General features: G+C 41.1%; 2 protein-coding genes across 4 annotated transcripts in view; one reads left to right on the plus strand and one right to left on the minus strand.

The window, feature by feature from the left end:
- The window catches only part of CXCR1 (C-X-C motif chemokine receptor 1), a 28,959-nt gene extending 22,569 nt beyond the window's left edge, over window positions 1-6,390 (minus strand). For both annotated transcript variants that reach the window (XM_019741776.2, XM_074313171.1), the window contains exon 1: window positions 6,302-6,390. The gene's annotated coding sequence lies outside the window, so the exon portion shown is untranslated. The remainder of the gene's footprint in view (window positions 1-6,301) is intronic.
- Window positions 6,391-6,447: 57 nt separating this feature from the next.
- The window catches only part of ARPC2 (actin related protein 2/3 complex subunit 2), a 28,123-nt gene continuing 7,479 nt past the window's right edge, over window positions 6,448-27,091 (plus strand). Inside the window, exons 1-7 of one of the 2 annotated variants that reach the window (XM_074313188.1) lie at window positions 6,448-6,591; window positions 6,807-6,888; window positions 14,400-14,434; window positions 15,763-15,875; window positions 19,617-19,662; window positions 22,664-22,850; window positions 23,473-23,566. In XM_074313188.1, coding sequence (XP_074169289.1) covers window positions 6,815-6,888; window positions 14,400-14,434; window positions 15,763-15,875; window positions 19,617-19,662; window positions 22,664-22,850; window positions 23,473-23,566 — 549 coding nt within the window. In that variant the 5' untranslated portion in view covers window positions 6,448-6,591; window positions 6,807-6,814. The remainder of the gene's footprint in view (window positions 6,592-6,806; window positions 6,889-14,399; window positions 14,435-15,762; window positions 15,876-19,616; window positions 19,663-22,663; window positions 22,851-23,472; window positions 23,567-27,091) is intronic. The other variant, XM_074313193.1, reaches the window with a different exon arrangement.

Consider the following 27,091-nt stretch of genomic DNA (forward strand, 5'->3'; position numbering starts at 1 on the left):
TTATTTCTTCTGTCTACTTGAATCTGCTGATGAACCCCTCTTATATTTCACAGGTCCAGAATTTCTATCTAGTTCTTACTTTTTTAAAAAAGATTCTTTTATTGGGGTAAGGGGAACAAGACTTTATTGGGGAACAGTGTGTACTTCCAGGATTTTTTCCAAGTCAAGTTGTTGTTCTTTCAAGTTGTAGTCATAGTTGTAATCGTAGTTGTGGAGAGCACAGCTCAGCTCCAGGTCCAGTTGCCATTGCTTGTTGCAGGGGGTGCAGCCCACCATCCCTTGCAGGAGTCGAGGAATTGAACCAGCAACCTTGTGGTTGAGAGCCCACTGGCCCATGTGCGAATCGAACCGGCAGCCTTCAGAGTTAGGAGCACGGAGCTCCAACCGCCTGAGCCACTGTGCCGGCCCTCTAGTTCCTACTTTCAATTTCTACATCTTTATTGCCATTCTATACTTGTTCATACATCATTCATACATGGTTATTTCTCTGTGGTTTCCTTCATCTCCTTGGGTATATTTAAGATAGTTTATTGAGTATTTTTCCAGTAAGTCCAATGTTTAGGTTTCTTTGGGGGTGTTTTCTATCAATTTCTTCCTTTAAAAAAAAAACAAAAAACTGTGAATGGGCCATACTTATCTGTCTCTTTGTATACATTATAGTTCCTAATGTGAATTGGGCAATTTGAATGTCCAAGTTTTAACCCTGGAAATCAGATCCTAAACACACACACACACACACACACAGAATATTGTTATTGTTTGATGAAAATGCCCATCGTTCATTTAATGTCTTTTCCAAACTATTTTTGCAAAGACTATATTCTTTGTTGTGTGTGGTCACTGATGTCTCATTTTGTTATATCTGTGGTCAGCCAGTAACCTGACAGAGATTTCATTAAATCGCTGTCCAAAAGGAAAGAAAAGAATGGAAAGGAAAGGAAAAATAAAAGGGGTGTTCTGTCCCTTTAAATTCCCTTAACTGACACCACTGGGTAAGCCACTTCAGTGCAGTCTATGGGGTTAAAACAATAGCCAGCCTCTGTGCCCGCCCATTAGCAAACTGCCAGGCAGATCAAAACAAACAACCCTGACTTTGGAGAACAATGTTCATATTGCCCACCGTTGCAAGCCACATCAGAGATGTGAACAGCCATCCGCATGACTGTCTACTGCACAGATAGGAGATGGTAGCTGCTACATGAAACACTGAGATTTACCAAAAGTCACCGGTATCTTTATTCATCAAGCACTTCCTGAATGCTGCAAGTGTTCAACTAGACTCCAGAGTTCCAAATAGTTGATTCTGATAGTTCTTGCAAGATCAACAGTTATTGCAGTTAAAATACTGATTCCTGGGGGCGGCCGGATGGCTCAGTTGGTTAGAGCACGAGCTCTGAACAACAGGGTTGCTGGTTCGATTCCCACATGGGCCAGTGAGCTCTGCCCTCCACAACTAGATTGAAGATTGCCAATTCAATTCCCGCATGGGATGGTGGGCTGTGCTCCCTGCAACTAAGATTGAAAACAGTGACTGGACTTGGAGCTGAGCTGCATGCTCCACAACTAGACTGAAGGACAACGACTTGGAGCTGATGGGCCCTGGAGAAGCACACTGTTCCCCAATTAAAAAAAAATTAAAAAGACAAATACTGATTCCTGGAGCTTCCTATTTCACTATCTTCCATGACATCAATCCCCCACACACCATGTTAGTCTTGATTCCACAGGAAACAAATGGGATGCTCAAGATAGGACAATTCGAAGAGGGTGTATTTACAAAGGACTACAGACATGTGCCACATACTAACGACGTTTCAGTCAACGATTGACCACATATAGTGCAGTGGTCATATAATGGAGTATATGTGGTCCATTATAATGACGTTGAAAAATTCCTATCACCTAGTAACATCATAGCTGTCATAACATAGCACAACATTACTCACGTGTTTGTGGCAATGCTGTTGCAAACAAACCTACTGCATTGCCCGTCATATAAAATGTACACATACAATTATGTAAAGTATATAATACTTGATAATAAACAATCATGTTACTGGTTTATGTATTTACTGTACTATATATTTTATCATTATTTTAGAGTATACTCTTTCTATTTCTGAAAAAAAAGTTTGCTGTAAAACAGCATGTTACACCAGCAGCACACTGATACATCGCATGCTTACCTTGTCTCTTGATTGCATTTTCTTCTCTTGTGCTTCATTTAATCTCATGTTATTTTACACAGTAAAATGCTATACAGGCTTGTAGCCCAGGGGCAACAGGCTATACCATATAGTCTAGATGTGTAGTAGGCTATACTATCTAGGTTTGTGTAAATGCACTCTATGATGTTTGCACAAAAAATGAAATTGCCAAATGCTGCATTTCTCAGAATGTATCCCTATTGCTAAGTGGCACGTGACTGTATTTACAAAAGTGTGGATGTAAGGGAACCACAAGAGAGAATGCGGTAATCCAGTACTAAGAGCAGCCATGCTGATACCACACCTAGGCCCTAAGAGTTGAAGGGAAGGGGTGGTTACCAGGACTTGGAATGAAGAAAAGAGTTTTGCTGAGGTGGCCACTTTGAGAGAAGCAGTGACATTTGGTTGAGGGACAGCCAGCCTGAGGTAGCAACCTCACAAGGAAGAGGAAGCAGGGGATTAATTACTCTGATCTGTGTGTGTGTGTGTGTGTGTGTGTGTCTTTCTCTTTCTGTCTCTCTCTCTCTCTCTCTCTCTGTTTCTCTCTCTTTCATCTATCTGTCTATCTATCTATCTATCTATCTATCTATCTATCCATCCCTCCTTCCCGCCTTCCCTCCCTCCCTCCCTCCTCCCCTTCCTCTTCCGGTTGGGACTTCTTATTAGCCGACCAAAGCCCAAGTGCAAGGGGCCCAACTGATGTGGGTATGGAGAGAGGTGAAGAGTAGATCCTGGGGACCAAATGGATGCTAGCCAGACATCCCCTCAATCCCAAGATGACTCCCAGCCTCTATCTTTAAAACTGAAAACAGAAAATTTCTCGCTGTTTGAGAACAGTTACTTTCCCTACTTTGGCCATCAAGGTTCAGCGGGATGAAGGTTCAGTCAGGAAGCTGTTTTCATTATTTTTAAAGGTCCAGGTTTTTGTACTCTGATGTTATCACACTTGAAACTAAACTACAAAACTATCCTGCTCAGTAACAGATACAAGTGTTGCACAGTGGTCAAGAGCATGGCATTTGGAGTCTGAATCCCAGCACAATAACCAGCCACATACACATTCTTCAGCCTCGCAGCACCTCACTTTCATCATCTACAAAATGAACTAATAGTAGTGCCTACTTCTCAGAGCTGTCACAGGGATTCAATGAGATGATACATGTAAAGCTATTAAAACAGCACTAGCACCGAATAAATACTAAACCTCAATAAATATTAGCTCGTAATGTCTCCAGCCAGCCATCTCTCAGCACTTCTCCCTTCCAGCTCTACCCACAATGTACTAATCTGCTTTCACTTTCTGCAAGATGTCATGTTATCTGGCCTCTGAGCCTTCATGCATGCCTCTCTATCTGCCTAATTCTTATTTTATAAACAATCAAATGTTTTTTAATATCAATTCATTTCAAAGGCTAACAATACCAAGTGCTAGCAAGGACAGTGAGCAATGAGAACCCTCATAAGTTGCTAGTGGACACATAAATTGGTACAACTAATTTGGAGACCAATTTGGCAACATTTAGCAAAGCTGAAGATGTCTATAGCCCACATCTCAGCAGTTACACTCCTAAAAACTTGCCTTATAGACCCTTCACACCTGTACACAGGAAATATGTATAAGAAAGTTCAAAGGAGAATTGCTTATAATAGCAAAAATACTAGAAAGAACTTTAATGTTCTTCAACAGGAGAATAAATGAACACTGAAAATCATAATGCATAATAATATGATGGAATGCTACGTCACAGTTAAAATAGCTACAAGTAATTACATGGGTGAATCTCAAAAATGTACTGTTGACTAAAAGAAACAAGTTTCAAAAGAGATTACAGTATGATACTATTACCAAAAAGCTTAAAATCGTGAAAAATATGCTATACATTGTTTACATATGGATACATGCATATGTAGTAAAAGTGTAAAAATATACTTGGGAAGGATAAACACCAAATGCATAGTGATAGCTACATTTGTGGGTGCAGGGAGGGAGATGAAGGAGAGAAGGAATGAAATTGGGTAGGGTTCACAGGAAGCTTCAACTATTTTTTTAAAGCTCTGAAGCAAGTTTAACATAAAATGTTAAGATTCAAGAAAGCTGGGGGTGAATACAAAAATATTTATTTATTCCATTTGTTATAAGTTTAAATAAACCAAATGCAAAATTTAAAAAAAAAATTGGTTGAAAATCTGTTCTAGGTCCTCAAGCAGTCAAGTGATTGTCCCCTTTCCCATCCAACCTATCCCACTTCCACCCTTTCCTTCATCTCCACCACCATTTCTATAGAAATCCATTTTCTATAGATTTTAGCCCAGTGGAAGGTAGTAGGGGTGGGGGGTACAGGGCTGATAATGGCATTAAGTGGAAGTCAGCTGTGACCCAAAGCATCTTCCCTGCTCCCATACACTCCAGGAATGTTTATAAGCTTGGCTAGGAACACTCACAGCCAAGCTTACAAACCCCAAACACAACTGGAAGATTCTTCTCTGGAGAAGAGACCTCCCAATATTGACATTCATGGGCCCCCAATGAAATCCAGCACCTCACTGGTGCATCTTACAGGGAAGTCCATTAATACAGTGCTCCTCACAACATAATGTGCATTGTGACCATGTTAAAACGCAGGAAATGGGCAAAACCAGATTGAAACAAGAGGAAGGAAGATCCTGGGATGAAGATTCCACAGAAAAAGTGGAACTTAAGTATTTGAGTATATGGAAAATATTGCTAGATTCTTTGACAGTCTTAGAGTACTTGTGGTGGTTGAGGGGCAGCCAACTGTGGATATATAGAAAATTGACAAGTGAGAGAAAAAAGGCAATTATTAACTCCAAGAAAAAATGAAGGGCTGTATAAGCTAGAAGGCATAGTTGTAGTACACTTCTTGGCTTATTGGTAAATAATATTCACCTATGTAATAATTTAAATGATGATTATTGGTTTAACCAACAATTGTTACATAACTATGTCAAGGGGTGAACAGAAGTGATAGAGCCACGTTCTTATCTATTACCGCAGGAAGTCAGCAGATAATCAAAATTAACAAATCAAGAATTAGTCATATAAACATTTATTTAGATATATGGATCTAATCAAATGAATATGTAGAAGGGTTGAGGATAAGTCAGTGAACTGACTTTTTTCATTACAAGCCTTTAGTATAGGTATATATTTTTTAAATACATATATGCATTATTTTAGTTCAATAAATGTTAGCATATAATTTGGGGGCATCTGCAATTTGTTGAAATTTATCCATGGCTGGTAAACAAGGAAATCTGTTTTAAAGGGCTGTCTGGGCCTTGATGACAGGGGCCAGTTTTTCGTTCATTTTGTTGTTCATATTGCTCCCCTCCCCACCTCCAAGACCACTTAGCAGAAAATATATCATTGCATGGAGAAGGGACTTAACTAAGTTTGTGAGATTCACCCTGGAGGAGGAAAAATACAAAACAAGGCACACACAGGCAGAAGGTGCAGATATAGCACAAAAATGAGTTCAGATTCTTGCTGATGAGTAAGAAGGTATATGTGGCAGAGGTACTGGAAGGTGAGGGTTTCAAAGACAAAGATAATCATGTTCCAGCACCCGGAGGCAGCCCCCAGGCACAGAAATGGAGGAATGACAGGAACCCAGGGAGGCCCATCCAAGTTGCCCTTTCACCTTGATGACTTCTCAGTCCTTTCCTTCACTGCCTTTTAAACAATTTGTAGTTATACCATTGAGAGTATATTTATTGTCTGTTTCCTTTACCAGACTCTAAGCCCCACTAGGGCAGGACCTAGTCTATTTCATTCACCACTGTATCCCCAGCACAGAACAGGAGCCCACTAAATATGCGTTGGAGAAGTGCGTGATGATGACGCTGGACAGTCATTAGTGTGGCATGAGGAAGGGGCACCTCCAACGAACAAGACGAGAGCAAAGAAGCCGGCTGGGAGATGAGAAGAGCAAGGTACTTGGGGGGTGGGGGAGGGGGTCTCTGAAATGACAAGACCGGAAGGGTGGAGCTTGACCTCTGGGACGAGCGAGCGGGAGGGAGGGGCTGGACAGTAAGGCAGGCCTTGGGAGACTACAACCGGCGGGGAGACATACTTGCAGAGACTGGATCCGAGTGGGTCTGTGAGAAACTGGAGGCGGGGTGGCGGTATTACGCGTGCGCAGACGCAGCCTCCGTCCCCCCCGGTGCGCGCGCCTGCGTGCGCGCGCACAAGGGATTGGAGCGGAAATGGAGTCGCGGGGCCGCGCGTCCGGGCGGCGAGCGGAAGTGGGTGTGAGAGCGGAAGTGGCCGGCTGGAGCCGGGGGCTGGGCGGGGACCGGGCTTGTCGGTGAGGCGGCAGCGGCGGCGGCGGCTTGGCAGGCGGGTTCAGGCTTCTGGGGCCAGGTGGGTCGGGTGGGTGGGTGTCTCCACAGTCGGTGCGTGCGCGGGCAGCGCGCGCGTCTCCCCCATCGCCGTATCCCGCTCCCTCCCCGCTTCTCCCCTAACCTCCTACCCCACCCAGCCCCCCTCCTCAGGGGGCAGCAGGACATCTCCCTCCGTCCTTCTCTCCCTTACCCACCCTCACCCGCCCTTGTTTCTCCTTCCCCTGCCCGGGGCAGCCGCCGCCATGATCCTGCTGGAGGTGAACAACCGCATCATCGAGGAGACGCTCGCACTCAAGTTCGAGAACGCGGCCGCCGGGTGAGCGCGCGCCCGGGGCCGGAGGGCGGCGGGGGAGGCAAAGTTGACCCCCGCTAATCCCAGTGTCGTTGAGCACCCCCCAGACGTGAGAGAGATGGGGAACCTGGCCGGGTGTGGGGACTGCCCCAGCGGAGTAGACGTGGGAGGCGATTGGGCGCGGTGGGGTGAGGGGCAGAGATGCGTGGGGAGAGGCTCAGAGGAGGGATGCGGAAGCAGTGAGTGGACTGGAGTGCGCGTGCTAAAGGGCAGGAGACCTGTGGGACGCGGGTGCAGCTTGGGCTGGGACTCTCGCAGGAGGATCCCACTGCCCTTTGGAGCGAGCAGGGGACCACTTCCCTTCGTATTCCCCGTCATTGTTCCGAACCCGAAGAGAGCCCGTTTGGATTGGGTTGGAAGGAGTTTTCCAGGAATTCCTAGGGCTGGAGGAGGGTAGAAGAAGCAGGCCCAGACCATCATCAGCCTTCTCGCTCCCTACCCCCAGCTCCTCATTTAAAGGAGCAGGAAGGAAGACTGAAAGTAGACCCACTCTTGCAGCCAGAAAAACGCGATGTCTGTAGTTTCTCTTCCCTGGATCCTACTGAGAGACACTGGCCATTTCGTTACACATTTCTCAAGCAAAGCTGATAGTCTCCCCATCCACACCCCTTCCTTATCTCTGTTCTGAGATACTCGTTCACTTTTCCCCACCCACTGGCCTTTATCTGGTTATCGTTTACATTCATATACCAGACCCCTGGTCAGATTTCTCCTTTGGTAATCCTGGCCCAGGTACACACTTGAAAGCCTTCAGAGTCTATAAAGGTCTCAGATAACCTTTTTTATCATTGGCCTTTTTAAAGGTGGGCTTAGGACAGATTTCAAGGCACCCTTTTCTATCAAAACACAAGAATCGGTAGAGGACAACCTCCTCCCTCAAAGCTGCTTTGCTTTTAAAACATGAGCCAAGGAGTTGCTTTTAGCTTCTTATTTTTGGTGCTTGGGGCCAGTCCCTGTGCCTCATTTCCCCATCTGTGATGATGGGGCTTCACATCTTGGTTGCACAGTTGAGGAAATAAGTGCAAACTGTTTCTGGTGAACTGGGAACTAGGCAGGAGAGGATTGGAGGAGGGGAACTGCTAAGTGGTCATATGAACTTGTGGCTTGGAGGCATTAAAATACTTCTAACCCATTGTTTAAATTGAATATATTGTGTTCCTCCTATCTCTTATAAATCCACAGATTTTATCTGTAAAACAAAGCACAACTTTCCTTGAAGTGAGCAGTAGCTATTGTTTCCTGCCAGGGGCTGCAGTAGCTTATATTTTAAGCTAACTTGCTTCTTGTATCCAGCCTCACTTACCAGTTCCTTTGCATTTTAAATGTTCAAGCGAATCAGCTCAGAGTCTTATTTTGGGTGATTACTGTGTACTTTTTTGAGCACTGCAGCACATAGGAGGAAGTTAAATTGACTTCTGCATTTTCACAGCTGATCTTAAGTGCATTCTCAAGTCCAGACTAGTAAAGAATGAGACCTGGGTGGTTATAAGCTGATCCACCAGATAAATGCCTGCATTTTCAAGTCGAAGCCTGCCTTATAGGAGTCCATTTACATCTATTTGTGTTAATAACTTGATTCCCAAATGTAACCTATTATTCAAAACTTCAGCTCTTTTCGTTTAAAAAATTACTGTTAAAAAGAGCTACTAACCATTTCAGTGGAATTAAAGTAGGCACTCAAGTCTGGAAGGCGTAAGTTAGAACTACTAGGCCATTTCTAACAAAGTATATTTTGTAGCAGTGTTGGGTATTGGGGCAGAGCAGCAAGTTCTGGCTCTTACTCTGGCCCATTTCCCATTCAGATATGACTTTAAATAAGTAGGCTCAAAACATATTCTGCTGAAAAGCACTTTGAATGTCTTTGAATAGAGACCATGATATCCTGCCTAAGAGGTAGGGCTTTCCTGGAACCTAGCAGAAGCCAGCTTCCAAACCCGAGTGTTAATTTTCAGGCATCCCAGTAAGATGAGGCGACCGTGACGTACATACGTATTTTTCAAGGTGCATGCCTGGGGCAGAACTTCCAGCAAAGGATGACTAGTGTGATCATCATAAACATTTATGAGATTCTACCAGTGCTTACCAGGCAGCAACAGAAAAGGGAGCCTTTCTGAGAGAGCCTGTTGGCCAGGTTACAGTGGAGCTAATGGGTGAGATGTGTGGGGGTAGAGATCAGAAAAAGATATTAAGGAAAGGGAGTAGCTTGGAGGAGAAACCATGGAGATTTGAAAGGCTTTGCCTGTGTGGAAACCTGCAGGGAGAGGTCAACTCCACCCTGCTTTACTGGTCTCATAGCAAACCAGTTGGGGAAATTACGGTTCAGAGCAGCCCTTTTCAGAGTGAATCTTCCAACTCTGATGTCCTATAGGATAGGACATGTAGCCAGTAGCTACATGTGGCCAGTTAAGTTTAAGAATTCATTAAAGTGAAATGAAAATTAAGTTCCTCAGTCAGTTTTAGTGCTTAGTTGCAACACGTGGCTAGTAGCTGTCGTGTTTGGCAAGCGCACATGTAGAACGTTTGTATTGCAGCAAGTTCTAATGGACTGCACTCTTCCGGCTACTGAAAATGTAAGCATGAGATAGTCTTAAAAACATTTCTGTGGTATATACTTCAGAGCACAGTTGTAGTACCTTTCCTTTCAAGGTTGATCTTTTCTTTCTTTAAATGCTGCCTCAGAGCATCCTGTTGGATCTTCGTGCCTGTGACATCCTACTAAACGTCTGAACTTCCTTTGGGTAGAGCAATTGTGTCATCTAACCTGTGTAAGGAAACATTTGGTCATGATAACCTTTTAACTTGGAGGCAGTTCTGACAAAGTCTAAGATTCATTCCAAACAAATTGCTTTTTATTTTTTCCCACCACACTCTTGGGAGAACAGCTTATTGGAATGATTCATACATAATGTCCTCACAAAATTGGTAATTATTGGTAAGTCGTCTTCCCAACAGCCTACACACGAAGAGAATGTGACTGATTTAAAAGCTCAACTTTTTTTTTTTTTTTTTGGCTCAGCTATACTCAACACTGCAAATAATCTCATGTGCAGATCTTGTCAACAGCTTTTCCTTTTCATGTAGGGAGTCTTACCTAGACCCCCAATTAAAGCAGAAGTAATCTGGCATATTAATTTAATTTTTTTGTTACTGTATATACACCAAGAACCTTTTCAGCCTCACAAGCTAAGCCTGTCACTTAGCTAGAGTCTGGAGTCCAAGATTGAGGAAATGCTGTCAGATGCAAATTGCTGCTGATTTTAAGTGTGTGTCGCTCCTTGCTACAGCTGTGCAAATTGTGGAGCGCTGTGGTTCTGTGAGGGGGAGTGAAGCTCAGAGAGCCAGCAGTGCCAGTTGGGGTGGGCGAGGACTGGGAGAGGCGAGATTTGAGAAAGGAATAAATTAAATCTTGCTGATACCTTGTTCTCATTCCCAAATATGCTACATATGTCCTCAGAGAGACAGACTGGTTTGAAGTGACTTGGAATTAGGACATTGTTTAAGCATTTAGAAGAACTGGAATGTAGTGGTTGATGTGCTAAGAGGATCTGGATGGTCTTTTTACAGGTCAGTATAGATACACACTGCTCCCTGGCCTCTGGCCTCTGTGGGACTGCTTTGGGAATGAAGCCCCAGAGCTACATTCCACAGAACTGATGGCTGCTTCGGGGCAGGGTCTATGATTTTAGTCATCTTTGTGTCCCAGCATCCTCACTGTGTGTGTGTGTGTGTAGGTAGGTAGGTAGGTAGATAGATATAGTACCTCCAAGTTAAAAGGTTATCATGACCAAATGTATTCTTGAACAGTTTACATGACAGAACTGCTCTACCCAAAGGAAGTTTAGACTATTTGTGTGTGTGTGTGTGTGTGTGTGTGTGTATTCAGCTCAGTAAATGTTTTCTTGAAGGATGAAGTCCGAATGGTTCTTAGTTTCTTGGAGCTTATCACTTTCCTGACATTGTGTGGACCGCCTTTTAGATCATCTTTACATATTTTGAGATATGCTTCAGCAGAGAGGAAGACCACATCTTAATGTGATCCATTTTTGTAGGCCTTGCTGGGAGCCTTATAGGGGACTTGAAGGAGCGTGATCAAACACCTTTATGGTGAGACAGTGAGCAGAATCCAGTAATTCCTCTAATTCAGCTCATGAAAAGGATAACTGAAGAAAGAACATAAATGCCCAAATGGGGAATTAGATGCAGTTGGGAGTAAAAGCTCCAAAATCCTTAATGAGAAAAGAAAATTGGGTAATACAGTTGCTGGGAGTTCTTTATTGACTGATTAGTGACATTCTAGAAGCTTCCTTAGGAAAAAAATGATAGAAGAAATTTTTTTCTGAAGGATTTTGAGAAAAACTCTTAAAACCCCTCTGAAAAATTTACTATGTTTCACTGTCCGGTGCTGTCCAGTCAGTAACGCTAAGAACTTACCCAGCTGGCTCCTTCTAGGATTCCAGACATTGCAACATAGTCTGGCTCTAATGGGGGTTCTGTTCCTCCTTGTACAGCTGACGGGCTGCTGATTCTGGGAATCACCACAATCCCAACCTCTCCCAACTATGGCTTCTAAGTCTGTTCTCCTCTGACATCACCTAGAAGAAAAACTAATTTATTGATCATTTATGAACTGGGCATTTTGTTAATAAGCTTTAACATGGCTTCATTTGATTTCAAATGTTCCCATGTGATATAGAGCAGTTCCCATTTACAGTTGAGAAAACTAGAGCTCTTGGGAGTTGTGGGAGAGGAGACATGTATTAAGCATTGTGCAGGCAGCCAGCACTGGTGACTCCTTACCTTATTTAAGATATGTCACACACAGAGCAAGATCATATTTGTACATTTGGGTAAATGGTCTGGCCTCAAGGTCCTGCCACCGGGCTGCTCTAGGCGCGGTGGGGTCGTTATCTCAGCATATCTGTAACTTAGTCAAAAGACACTGGTTGGGAAACTTTGCTGTACACATATCATCTCAGAGGGTCTAGAAAGGGAACCTGAGCCTCAGCGACATTTGAGTAACATTGCCTGTGGTTGCACTGCCAGTGACAGAACTTGAGTTGAACAGTCAACTCTGAAGGACTTGCTTTTTCTGTAATTAAACTCACCCCTACTCTCTGGAACGTTAGCAGATGGTAGAATAGAAAATAACCATTTATCTTTTGGGCCTGTTAAGTGGTATACTCTCCGCCAGACTAATCTTACTTACTCCCCTCTAGCTCCATGATTTTAAACCACAAAAATAAATAACACCTGGTTTGGGGATTGAGACAAGATCCTGCCATGGGATATTTCACACTCCATACAGTTTCCTTGTTGGAGTGCAGAGTTCTCGGACCTCTGACTCCCAGATGACTTCTCAAGAAGACTCCTTTGGCCTGATGCTCTCTCTGCAGCCCATCTCTGTCTTCTGCAACCTTTCGTGAAGCCATAAATAGTAAACTAAAATATTAATGGCAGTGATTTGACAAATATTCTCAAGTCAGGCAGCAAACCACTTAGTACAGATCTTAGCGACTTCTCCCACTGGGGATTTGTGCTCAGGGAACTTTATGGCCTACAGAAACTCAAAATTTCAGAGTCAGAATGTTTATAGCTTGGAACCCTAAGGTGATTTATTTATAGCTGATTTTTCTCAGTCTGTCGGTGAAGTGGGAGCGTAAGAAACTCATTCTTTCATTGGCTGCCTTAAAACCTAAAGGTTAAAAAAAAAAACCACCACCACCTACTAAGTGATGCAATGTGGACTTTTATAAACCTCTAGACTGACTCTTTGGCAGAGCCAGACTTACCCGGGAAAATACGCTTCATGCTTCCTCCCATTGTACACTTCTCAGTATCTCATTCAAATGGGCCATAGATTCATGTTCGCACTTCTTCCTTCTTTGCTCTTGTTTTCTAGAAGTGAGGAATGGTTGTTGGCCATTCATTGCCTTTGTTTCCTGGCTATGGTTTCAAATGAAAGATCAGAAGCAATTTAAATTTTCATCCAGTTTTCTTTTTTAATCATATTCTGAACTCAGCTTCTTCATAAAGCCACTAGATGCTTCCATTCTTACACCCAAAGTACTTTTCCTCAGTCACATACGGATGGCCTTGAAGAAGCAGGATGGAACTTTGTTTGTGATTTGTATGGGTTGATTTTTTTTCAACAGGGGTAATATGCTCAATAGAAGCCAATTTCCTTGAAAGGTATTGTTTAGCCTCTACCGCAGCTTTTTTTAATAGCCATAAAAAACGTCATATATTCTGTTATTTCCCAGCAACCCTGGAGGGCAGGTCAGTCTTGGTTTCTTGTGTAGGTGAGAGAACAGGTAGTGTAAAAGATACGTACTTGATTTTGAGGCTTGCATGAGTTAGGCAAGAATAAATGTGAAAATATGTCTATCTTGTCTGCTGGCCCACAAAACAAAGTGGAATCATTCGAGTTAGTAGCTAGCAGATTAAACAGTAGAATCATTTGTTTCCTACCATTGGGCTTTGAGAAGTGGAGAGAGCATGTAAAGTAGCTTTTCACTGGGGGTTGATTGACCATTATTGTTTATAGCTAGGATGTGTTATCATGCTTTCTAGGTAATAACTCAGCAGCATTTATCAAATACAAGTCCATGTACCAGGCTAAGCTGGCAATGGTACAGAAAGTATTAGGCTGTCATTGCCTTCCAGTATAGGTCCTTTTGGTCTGTTCTCTTATTTCATCTTGAGCAGTTCTACGAGGTAGGTACGACCATTTGTGTTCTCCAATTTATACATGAGGAGGTCAGAAAATCAAGGCGTATAGTTGTTAATTTGTCTGAAAACAGATCCTGATGCAAAAGCTAAAGTTGGAAAATAGGTGTCTTGACTGTTCTCAGTAGTTTCAATGTTCTGTGCTACACTTTCTGTTGAAGTACAGCCTGGAATTTCAAAACAAAATTAGGGTAGAACCAGACAAAGATGGCTTCATGAAGGACAGTGGTGAGTGCTTTGATGACATGAAGGGAAACGCGGAAAGATGTGTAGGAAGACTTACAGATTGTCTTTGAAATGGAATAGAACCTTCTGTTTTGTTTCATGACCTGAAATCATCCTGACTTGAATTAAAACCATCCTACATTCTGTTCAGCATTTTTCCTGCTGAATGTACTACCTCCAATACTACTGTCCTGTGGGGGAGACATCAACTAAAGGAGAGTATGTGGTGGTTCACGTATGCAAATGTGTATATCGTGGTCGTAAGGAATTCTGAGTTGGCGGTGAGCACCACCACAACAGCAGCTGGAAAACAAAAGCGCTATCTGTCCTGCTTCCTGTTTTTATCCTCTACCTTAAGTAAGTCCAAAGGTTCAGGTGCATGAAAAAACGAGTTGTGTGCTTGGGTATGCATGAGATTGATGCAGAGTGGTTTGATCTTAAATAAAGCTCAGGAGCCTTTGTAAGTTCCCTTGAAGGCAAGCAGCAATACAGTTAACTGAGGGACTTTTGTTTGTTTTTTGCAGAAATAAACCAGAAGCAGTAGAAGTAACATTTGCAGGTAAGTGTCTTTATCTCAGCCTTATAAGAGAAAGCACAATGTGAAAAATAGAAAACAAAACTGTTCCTAAAATAAGCTTTGACATTTGGAGTACTATCCCTTGATTGTCATGTCTTTTTGAGGTTTTTACAGTTAGATGATTATTTGAGGTCTTTATTTTAGATGGATTTAGTGAATTATGTAAAGTTAACCTGCTAACATCTTAGAATTTTGGGTTTAATTTTGTGGTACAAAATCACGTTTTTTTAATTTGGAAATCATGAGTTACTATCTTCAAGTAGCCACCATCTCTGTTTGCCTAGCACTAGACTGAGTGGGGAAACACGAAAATGCTAGAGACCTGTTCAGAGAGGCAGAGACAGATGTTACTGCTTCCTGTCCCCTGTAAAGAATTGGGTGTTCATAGTACTCACTTGCTGTATGAACTTTGAGTTGAGACAACCACCCTCTCTATAAGATGATCTTGGACGGAAGACTTTGCAGCTCCGAAGTGTTGTGACTTAGAGGCAGGCGCCGTCCCCATTTCCTCCCTAACTAGCAACGCCAGATCTCCCTGAAGTGGTGACACTCAGTACCTTGTTTCAGGAACTCACAGGGTAAGTGCTCTGTGTAGTGCAGCAAGGTACAAGCCAAAAACAGAGGAAGCCTATAGATTAGAAGAAACTTAAGAACAGAGAAACAAATGCACTGTGTAGGCCTTGTTTGGATCTGAATTCAAATAAGGCAACAGTATTTTTAAAAAAATTTTTTGAGACAGTATTTGAACACTTGAGTGGATATTTGATGTTGAGAAACTGTTAAAAAAAATTTAAGCATAACTGTGGTATTGCGGCTCCATATTTTTAAGAAGTCTTCTTTATCTTCTAGAGATACACTCTAAAATATTTATGGGTGAAATGGTGCGATGTCTGGGATTTGCTTCAGACTAAATCATGGAAGAAGTGTGTCTAAATGAAACAAGGCTGGCCATGTGTTGATAATTGTTGAAGCCACATAATGGGAATAGGAGTTCATTATACTGTTCTTTTTACTTTTATACATGTTTAAAATGCATCACAGTGAAAGTTTTTTTTTAAAGTTCTTTCAGCACCAAGCTGTGATAAGGTAAGAATAGCTGTGTAATTTGAGAAAAGAGCAAAGAGATAGGTACTCGACGGGCTTCCGCTGACTTCCCACATGGATTTAAAATAAAGGCTGTTTACTCGTATGCCTTCTTACAAGGGGGACTTCCTTGTGGCCTGCAACAGGTGGCCTGCAACAGGCAGGCAAGCACTTTAAATATTATTTCCTATGTCCAGGTTAAGCAGTCTTATTTGCTTTCCTTACAGATTTTGATGGGGTCCTCTATCATATTTCAAATCCTAATGGAGACAAAACAAAAGTGATGGTCAGTATTTCTTTGAAATTCTACAAGGAACTTCAGGCACATGGTGCTGATGAGGTAAGTTCTACGTCATTTTCCTTGAGACTGTTGTTTCCACTCAGAGCAGATCCATGGCATTGACTCACCCTCACTGGTACCAGCCACTGAATAGCTTGCTCACCTGACCAGGGGCTCCTGACTCCATTTCTCATGATGATGAAAAGAAGGGTATTTCCCAGAGAAGGTTTGGGCTCTTGCTTGTTTTTGACTCTCAAGAAATAAAGATATTCCCTAACCATTGAAAACAAAAACAGCTTTAGTTCTCAAAAAATGCAGCAAAGAATACTCTTCTTGACCAATACAAAAATAGCTGTCACAAGAATGAGATGGGTTCTGTTCTGTTTCTGTAACATTGTCAAGCAGGTGTATAAATTCTGGCCTGTTTAAAGTTTACAGTCTTAATTTCTCGTTCTGAAAATTAAAACAAATCTTCTTTTTCAATTTAATGTTCTTTACAGCTTGCTTCTTTACGTGTCCCTTCTTCCCAGGGGACGTCCATGCATTATGAAACTTGATGGCCATGCCTTATTCACTGACTTCTTTCAATAGCTAAAGTAGCAGGTTTGGTTCCTGTTGAACTGTATTTGCTCTGGGGAGAGCCATTTATGGAAGAAAGAAAATGCTGTTGTGCACCAGTGCACACACGTTGTGGTTGGGTCTCGGAGCAGGAAGTATGACTCAGTTCCTGAATCAGTTTTCAAATATCTTTTAGTTTTAACAAACTAGGTTCTCCTTAATCTGGTGAATGAAGATACAACTGCTGCTATCTCCTTTCCGATTAAGAGTCGTAGATTTTGATTATTGAAAATTTATGTAATGAAAAGGCTGCAAAAGAATATAATCAAAATCTCGATTGATTTTCTGGTTTAAAAACTAAAATTGTGTGTTAATCAAACAATACCAAGAGTCAGAGGTAGTCACTTCTCTTTGTTGTTCATATGCAATTGATTTACATCGTAAATTCAAGGGAAGAGTCAAAACCTTATCTGATTTTCCTCAAGTTCAAGGGAATAAGAAACACTTAGAGCATTTGTATTCAGGGTTATTTACCTGAAAAAGAAAAGCTTCAGGAGAAAGACCTAATCATATAAAGCATATGAAAGATTATAGTACGTAAAAAATAGTGACTAATTCTTTCTTCTCTTTACCAGATAAAGAGTAAGAAGAAACAAATGGCTATTAAGGTGGCCCTGCTTTAGATTAACTATAAAATAACTATCTGAAAAGAATTGTTAAACAATTATTCAATTGTTTAACAGTAAACAATAATTCAATTATTCAGCAGCCAAATTGTGTAATCATTCTCCTTAGGCAGTCCTCTCTCTTTAAAGATCTCGGTGCAGTAACAATAATCCTTGGAAGGGAAAGAAAGTGTTCGGCTAGATTTCTCCTTTCAAGTCTGCTTTCCTTACAATAGAACTCCAAAACACATTGCTATTCTTGCAGCTACCACAAGGGTCCAAGAACCAACCGCACCCACTCACGTGGGTGGAGTAAGTAACACTGACAGGGTTGGAGCAGAGTACACAGTAAATGGCTCCCTGCGTTGGTTAAACAGTGACCAGCCTGGGGTAACCACAGGAAGCTTGTTACTTTGTCGCAGGCCCTTTTTCAAGGCACAAAGCCTCTGCTGCTGGGGTAAAAAGGTCTGATGGCGTGATTGATAGGTTGCCTCCACGCATCTCCTAGTGTCAGGTTGGAAGAGTGGGCGCAAATGGAAAAATGAATCATGGTTAAAAGTGCAAGTGAAGTAAACCGAAGCATTGGCTGGTTTGGCCAAGGGGAGGAAGCAGAGGAGTTGAACGTGGTATAAATTTGGCTCTTAAGAACCTCTTAGATCTCAGAATATTAACTTAGTAAGCTTGGAATTAAACTAAATCTTAGGGGCTGTGGTTTCTCCCACATCTGCTTCCCTCTTCTTCCAAGCACCGATGGTGCACACAGTACAGAATTGTAGCTCAGAGGTAGAATGCCAGGTAAAGTTCTTATGGGATGTACCTGTTACTTTTTTTCCCCAAAACTCTTTAGGAGAAGTGGTACATGGGACACCTGAAGGTCACATCTCTCTGTGCCACCAACAAACTCCATGACCTTAAACCTCTCCCTTCAGTTCCTCACGGTGGCTAAGAGATACCTCACAGTGGCTATATGGTCACCAAATAGGAACTATATGTGGCATTATTTATCTTTTGCCTTCATACAAACAAATGTAATCGCTGCTTCATTCTTTGAAGTCCACTCTATTGCCCGAGTTTTGCAGATAATTTCTTCCAGCTAAAGGTTAAATAAATATGTGGAATATTAAAGAATACTTAAGAAGGTTAAATAAATATGTGGAATATTGAAGAATACTTAAGAATGGGGTGTGGAGAACCTCATCATGTGATAATTTTTTCAAATTATGCAGAAAATATAATATAATTGTTGATGGTCTTTTAAAAATAGAGAGTACATTGAAAATAAGATTGGAAGGAAGATGTTGATACTCATTGACATCTGTTGACTGAATGTCCCCGTATGTGGGTGTCTGGGCACTGGGCCCACAGCAGTGGACCAGGCAGACTGCCTGCTCGCGTGGGTCTCCACTCCCATGCTGCCTGTTCTCAGTGGTTTTCTCTGGCTAATGGGATTCTCTAAAACGTGGATATTTAACTCTGAACAATTAAAACAAAAGTTTTTGCTTTTGTTCACTTTTAATTTGGTCATAGATTAAGTACCCTTTTTTTTTGGTATCCCAGAAAATAGAAGAGGCTCATTAGTGTGTCTGTGGTGACATACTGTTAGAAATTGGATGCCTAGAGACAAAACTGTGTTATACTCCCAAGGTTGTTTAGTAGATTGGCCTCAGTTTTACCTTCTTATGGAATAGTGCTGACACCTTACAAGTTTGTAATGAGGGTTTTGCCTCTTAAACAAATACCAAAAAGCTTAGTAAATTCTAGTGGCTTTAATATTTTTTTCTGTCTCCAAATAGCTGCCTTTCTACTGCTTAATGTGTCCCATGTAACATTTAAGTCAGAAGTATTCCTATCAATATAAAAAGTTTGTTTCTTAAACCATGTCAGCCTAGGAGCAGTTTCCACCAGGTGCAGTCACACTAGCACAGAAAAAACATAGGAAAGTATAAAAAGGTTTTCTCATTTACTCCAAAAAGCTGGAAGGTAGCCAGCAATACGTATTGGGTATTGTGAAAAGGACATTGAGAGAGTATAATCTTCTGTGGACCCACCAGCATAAATAACTGGCTAAGATTTGGTCTTTTGCCTTTAAAAAGCTGGTGATGAGCAAAATAATTTTAAAGCATACAAAATAAGTAGGCTAACTGGAATCAGTTCCCAGCAATTCTGGTTTTATCTCTTCTTTCACCTGGGTTAGTGGTTTGGCCTGTACTTAGTTGATAATTGACGTCACATAGGATGATCTAGAAGGATTTGACATCCAGAAGCTCTCTTGAAAACACAGACGATTATGTGCAGTGTGTGATCTGGAGAACATGGAAAGGGTGTGACCTGAAAGAGTAAAGGATGAGTCTTGATTGAAAGACAGATGCTAGACTAACCTCTTGGGTGTAATCCTAGTTCTGTGAGTGACTTGCTTGGTAGCTCACATAAATCATCTTTCCCCCTCTGTATCCCATTTCCCATCCACCAAATGAAAGGAAGAATGCTGGCTTAGGAGAAGCTTGGCACACACCGTGCTTTAAAAATCATGAACTTGTCATGGCCTTTGGATTAACATACTTGTTTTTGTGTTTTCCAGTTATTAAAGAGAGTGTACGGGAGTTTCTTGGTAAATCCAGAATCAGGTATGTAGTGATGTGTGCGTCACTGTGGAATGAGACCTGTCCTGTTTGTACTCTGTTGTGGTGTTTTTTGTTCTGGTTTTTTGCCACAGGATTTTGTTTAAATATTATTCATTTTACAAATATTTCTGTATGAACCCAGTTCCCACTTTAACTCTCTCCATAAAAAAATTTAAAAAAAAACAAAACAACTTTTAAGGGGCTTTGCATTGCCCAGTAGTGGTACACAGTGTTGTGTACAGAATTGATGTGCGTTTTTAACATTTACTTAAAGGAGCCAATTGACGTTTCCCTAATCTTTCAGCTAAAGAGCCACCTTTGCTTGTGGTGATTGAAATGCCTTTTGAGAAGACTAAGCAAACATTGATTTCCACCTCTAGCTCCTAGTAACACCTTTTCCTGTACACTACACATTTGGAGAAGGAAAAGGAATATTCGCGGCTATTCTCATATCTTCAAGTAACAAACATTTTAACCTCTTCTTTAATGTATTCTTTTAATAAATCACTGCCTCCTTTGTGGCCAGAGGAATTAAAAAGCACCTTGGCCATCCTTGATTACAATAGCTATTGTATACTGCTTTAAAGGAAATTTAAAATGAAAAAACTGAACAATATTTTCATCCTTGTGGTTAAGCAATAGTCACAAATTCTGGAGCATTTAGCTGGACCCCATAGTCAGTAAGACTGTTTGGGCATCATATTTATTACTCAGATATTGTTGCTCTGGTACCTTGATTAGCACATTGTTTTAAGGAAGGTGTGTCTGTCACTTTCTTTTAACAGCCCCTACTTTTGCCAGCTTATTTCCTCACCTGACCTTGTTTTTCCTCGCATTTTTACTTGTCACTGCCTCACCACTCCCATTAGATATTAGGTTGGTGCAAAAGTAATTCTGGTTTAAAAGGTTAAAACTAATTGCAAAAACCGCAATTATTTTTGCACCAGCCTAATAGAATACCTTGTCTTCTGTATGCTGCTCTGGAATCAAAATATCAAATACAGAAAGGTGCCTTTGGAATATAACTTGCTACTAAGAGTATTTGTTAATCGGTGTTTTTTACTGCGACCCATACAGAGTACTGAAAAGTGTTAATCCCCAAATTGATGGTACCAGTGTATCACAGAAATAAAAACCAAAAGGTAAATAACACTATAGGCTTTAAGAAGAATCAAGGAATTTCAGAAAGGAACAGAACTAGAAGAGAAAAATCATATAGGAACTCTGGGACAAGCGTGTCACTGGTCAGACCCTAAAATCTAACAGAACAACCGGAGTATACCAGAGCGCTTATGTTTCTGTCCCTGGGCCTTCTCTTCCACTTCCTGCTAAAGCATAGACTGCAAGATTGCAGGCCTGTGTTCATACAAATACAAAACGTGTGAAAGTAGTCTCTCTTCTTTTTCTGTGGATATATGTAGGCAACTTTGGAAAAAACAGCAGGCCTTAGTAGGTTTTTACTTTTCTTCGTGCTCACTGTGTTCTTTTCGTTCTATCAGGAGTCTTACTTAAAGTCTGACTTTAGCTGTAGTTTTATGTAGTTTGTTTTATTTGGCTTCTTAAAACTAGCAAACCTCAACTTTAAATATTTCCCTTTTTAATCTAATCTTGTAGTCTACTTGCTTATCTGGTTTTCAGGTCCCCAAAATGGAATGATGGTTGATAGTTAATATTGGAGGGCCAAAAATGTGCTAAGTACTGTCTAGAACAGAGATTTAGATGTTTTAGCCCATGCTCTCAGTGAGAATAGATGCAACAAAAAACACAGACCTCAGGAAGCTCTTGGGAAAAAAATCTAATAGTAGCAAAGTACTGTATAAAGGTTTAAGATATTTGGCAATGTGAAATCCATACAGTTCTGGTAACAGAATTCCCATCAGTTGCCTAGACTATGAAATGATCCTTGGTGATACACAGATATTCTTGCAAAATCATCCATAGACTTTTGGCACATATTAATCGTTTCATTATATAACCAAGTATCCCGGCCTTGTTTGCTAGAATTTGTACTCAGTGTACTGTAAGGAGGCAGAACAGTGTAGTGGTCAGCAGACTTGGATTTGAGTCCTATTCTGCCCCATTTATTGATGACCCGCTGTGTTCCAGACACCTTTAAATACTGTACATTCTCTAATTCTCCTAATAGTCTCCTGACTCCTTTTTAACAGACTCAGGAATTGTAGAGGTTAGGTGATGTCCAGGGTCACAAAATGGCAAGGCCAGGATTTGGACCCAGTTCTGTTCAACTCTAAAGTAGAGTTGCCGCTACCTCTCTGTTTTGCTGCATTTGGCATGATATTTTGCTTTTTTGAACCTCTTTTTCCCTTTAAAATGAGAATAACTACATCTGACCTGTCTACTTCAAAGAATTCTTACGGAGATCAAATGAAGTAAAATATTTTCAAACACTTGGAAAATTTTACAGTGTATACAAATGAAAGCTACTGGGAGGGAGATATATAGATATATATGGATATACATCAGATATATATATATTTCATTCTAGATTTTTCCATAGCCTGCTTCCCTCCACAAAGTTTGCAGTGGCACAAAGGGGGTATATTTTAATATCAAAAAGCTACCCAGCTACTGACCATGTTGGCACTTGGTACATTAAACCATCAGAGAAAAATATATAACTCATAGCTTAATAGCATATACAGCCCCCTTCACAACTCTGTCTGGAACACTAAATTTCTAATCAAAGTTCTCAGGGTATGATGTAATTTCTTATTTATAATCAGTCATCTTCAATATTGATTCATATTTTTGCATAACATTTGTTAATTAGTTACATAGTATATTTATAGTGATGTTACAAGAATTAAGATTTCATTTCACCTCATTTGTCCTATGAGGTAGATGGAAATGGACAACTTCTACCAGGGTTAAGAGTATGATCACTGAGACAAAATAAAATGTCATTAGAACTTGAAAAGTTTTGTGTGTTTTTTTGTTTTGTTTTTTTTTTTAATGTAACTGCTGGATGTTTTTTCCCCTCCAGGATACAATGTGTCTTTGCTATACGACCTTGAAAATCTGCCGGCATCCAAGGATTCCATTGTGCATCAGGCTGGCATGTTGAAACGAAATTGTTTTGCCTCTGTCTTTGAGAAATACTTTCAGTTCCAAGAAGAGGGCAAGGAAGGAGAGAACAGGGCAGTTATCCATTATAGGGATGATGAGACCATGTGAGTATAGAATTTGGTCCTGAAGCCTGGGTTTGGCTGTCACATGCGCTTACATGCAGTGAGGTCGGACCTGAGACTCTATTGTGTGAACCCCCCGAAGTTGCTCATAAATTCTTTAATGGGTGGCGAAGGCCACTTCTCCTAGTCTCCAGATATTGAAAGTTGGCAAAAGATGAAAAGAGAATCCAGTGCTTTTCATTAAGGCACCACTCTTCTGAGTCCCCATCAGTAATATAGTCCAGACAATCGGGCGGCAGAGGGTGCCCGTAGGTTCTGTGTTGTGGCAACTCTTGGATCATCTCCACACTATGAATCTCATAGTATATAAAGAAATATAATTTTTGAAGTGAACTTCTGAGAATCTCTAACTCGATTTCATGTCATACCATACAGACAAAGTCAGTAACATCTACGTTGGATGGTTTCCATCTCCTGCCTCTCTTAGGTCATGCATTTATTAGACGGACTTCGTTGGCCAGAGCTACTGAGTCTCACTTGACACCCCTTGTTTTATAAATTAAGAGACTTATGACTTGCCCCTCCCACTTCACTTGTAGGTCAAGTTCTTAAGAAAACCCCATTCTGATTGTGCACTTACGCTCATGGGTTTTGTTCCCCTCAGGTATGTTGAGTCTAAAAAGGACAGAGTCACGGTAGTCTTCAGCACGGTGTTTAAGGATGACGACGATGTGGTCATTGGAAAGGTGTTCATGCAGGTATGGAGCAGACATCTTGGGGGGGAACCATGGTGTGGTGATTTCGACCTTGGCACCAAAACCCACCGTAGCATACAAAAGACCCGGCTGTTCTTTCGATGCTGGAACTCGTTGAAGATTTGATTGAACAGCCCCTACCAAACTCACTGAATGTTTTCTTTTTCTTTGTGGCTTTAGCCTCTTGCAGGACTGAACTAGAGGGTGATTTGAGTACTAAACATACTAACAGTATGACTGACTATTAAACCTCCTTCTCCATGGAGTCTTTGATTTAAAGCTTGGTCACATTTCCTACTCTTCTTGTGTTCCTCAGATTTCTAACAAGGTTTGTTCTTGATTTGGCTCAGTCCTAAAGTCTTTTCAGAATGGAGTCTATAGAAAATTCTTCAAGAGTAGATAACTGCATTAATGGGGTAGAGCTGTTGAACTGGTAGTGAAGACAGTGAATAGGCCTGGGTTTGACCAAGGTCGCCATGGACTCCCTCCCTCAGAAGAAGTTCATCTCTGAAGAGCAAAGCGATGGTGTAGCGGGACGTTCTGCAATCGGGTTTCGCTGCGGTTGGATTCAGGTTTGACATGGCACACTCATTGTAGCTTTGTCATGCTCTCTGCTAACCAATTGCTGGCTCCAGGACATGAGAGCTTGTTGGTAAAGTGGTATCCAGGCTGGTTTCTTCTGAGATGGCTCAGCATTTAAAATCTAATACAATGGTTAAATTTTCAAAAAACTTTTGTGCATTCATTCTGTTCCTTGGCAGGGTGATGAGGTGTAAGAATTCTGCAACAGAATCTTTTTTGCCAGTTAGAGTTGAAAGAGAGTTGTGCTTAATCTAGTGAGGATACTTTATGTGTAGGATTTCTAAGTGGCTAGGGAAATCTTCAGAAGTGGTCCTCAATTTGATCCCTTTCTCATGGCTTTCTGTGTTTAGGCTAATTAATCAGAAACTCAAATCATTTTGGAGTCCCTATGCAGAAAAATTGGAATACTGACACTTCCAGCATTTGAGAGTACTAAACTTGATGAAAGTGTGCGTGTGTGTATACATAGAGGTATAGATACATATCTCATATCTCGAGTCCTAAATGTAAGCCTCTAGACAGGCATTTCGTGTGTTTTTCTGCAGAATTGATGGGAATTAAATGCAGTAGCTCAGAAATTGGTATAAATCCAGACTGACGAACTAATTTTAAAAGCGATGAAGTATATATTTAGATTTGGCTGTTTTTTTCACCAATCTTGTTCCATTTTAGTCCACGTGACATCTTAGCTTATTTTTATACTTTAAACAGATCTTATCTTGGAGAGTGTACTGGAGATTTGTTTCCTAGGAGAATTTTGTATATTCTTTTTTTGCGTATGAATGTAAACTCCTCCCTCAAAGTCCATGTGGTAGGGGACTTGTCTAAAAGGGAAAACGAGGTTTCTAGATTTTTGCACTGACAGTATCTCCAGTTAGACTAGCCTGGCACGATGCAGGCACATACGGTGTCTGGGAATGTGAAAAGGCTGTGCTCAGAAAGCCATCTGCCCTGCCTGCCTCTCCAAATTCAGAAATGGGTAATTTATTTGAAATGACCATAGAAACCTGGACTTATTTTTGCTGGGGTTTTGCCCCAAAATAAATCATCTGAGCATTTTCCTGGGCCTAGTTATTTTCAATTTCTGGGAGAAAGGAGAACAGTGGGTGCCTTCCTCGCACAGAATGTTGTGCAACATTGTTTGAGGTCCCTTGTGGTCACTAGTCTGCTTGCTATGGGCCTTTGTGGGTTTTCCCATGCCAGCATGCACTTCCAGCCTGGTCAGAACACGATTCCTGCTTTTGTCATTTGGCAGACAGACTCTGAGGGATGCTTACTGCTTTAGAAAAAAGACAGGGAGTTTCTATTCCCCACTCACAGACGGCCTAGGGTTTCGCTTTGGTGTATTATCGTGGTAAGTACACAAGCTGAGCACTAGAGGAAGTCTGGTAGATGTCAGCATTTCAATGCTCATTCCATGAGAAGCAGTAAGAACAACACTTTTGGAGATTTGAGTATGGTAAACTAGAATTTTTCCATATTATTAGATCTTAAAATCAGTCCAGTAACTAAAAAAACTTCAGTGAAAACCACTGGTTTCTGCATGTTCGGGGTTAGTTTTTAAATGTTAAAGAGAGAAACAAGGACATGAGATTGGCTAAAGGAGAATCCCAAATTAGAAGTACTACATATTGTTAACCAAGTCTTAAATGTATTATTTTCCATATACAGAACTGATGAAGTGCTAGTAAGTCACCACAGGTGTACAAATACCCCCTCTGGTTGTCACTGCCACATGTACAAGACATGGGTACAGGATACAAGCAATCTGCCTCTTAGGCATTTGCAAAGATGTTATTTTGAAGACCGTTGCTACCTGTGTGCATATGCGGTTATAGCTACAGGATATTTTCCTGAATTGGGAACAGAGTCAGAGTAATTTTGGTAGAGATTGCCAAGCTCGCCTCCATAGAGGTGGTACCGTTTTCCCTCCCGCCAAGAATGTATGAGAGGGCCCATTTCCCCACAGTGTGTTGTCAAACTTGGATTTCTGCCAATCCAATAGGTTAAAAATGGTATCTGTGTTCTCTTATGAGTGGGGTCAAACATATTTTTCTATGTTGAAGGCTGTTTTTCTTTTCCTGTGAGATGTCTCTTTATGTCCTTTATCTGTTTTTCTACTGGATTATTGATCTTCTCATTTTCTTTATATACTAGGGAGATTAGCTGTCTGATAAAGAGTTGCAAGTTTTTTTCCAGTTTGTTGTTAGACTTTGTGGGATTCCCCCCCATGTAGAAGAAATTTATTTTCACATAGTTCATCTTTACTTTTATGGCTTCTAGATAGATTTTGAGTCATAGTTAAAAACTTTCCCTACTTCAAAGTTATAAAGAAATTTACCTGTATTATTTTCCTAGAATTTTTACAGTTTAATTTTACATATCTCTTTATTAACGGTTTGGAGTTTCTCCTGGTATATGGCATGAAAGATGGACCCATCCATCCATCCATGACTACCCCCTGGTCCTAGGAGCAGTTATTTAAAAGCCTGTGTTTATACTACTACTGATTTAAGATGCTACCTGTGTAGTATACTAAATTTCTGTAGGTATTTGGATTCATGCTGAACTTCTATGATAAATTATGCTTTGATGGAAGAGAGAAATTGTATTGTGATGCTCAGGACATTGAGAGGGAGAAAAAAGAGGCAGTGCTGCTGCTACATATGCAACAAAGACACATGAAGCTATTTGGGGGTTGAGGGGGGTTGGTTTCTAAGTGTTATTTAAGAGAGAGAAACAAAGACATGAGATTGGCGAAAGGACAGTCCCAAATTAGAAGTACTATATATTTTTAACCAAGTCATAAATTATTATTTTCCATATGTAGAACTGATGAAATGGTAGTAAGTCACCACAGGTTTACAAATACCCCGTCCGGTTGTGACTGCCACATGTATAAGTGAATTGGAGCCTTCAAGAAACAAACTGAAGACAAGAAAACGC

Source organism: Rhinolophus sinicus, linkage group LG01 (assembly GCF_036562045.2).
Source record: "Rhinolophus sinicus isolate RSC01 linkage group LG01, ASM3656204v1, whole genome shotgun sequence".
Taxonomy (NCBI): domain Eukaryota; kingdom Metazoa; phylum Chordata; class Mammalia; order Chiroptera; family Rhinolophidae; genus Rhinolophus; species Rhinolophus sinicus.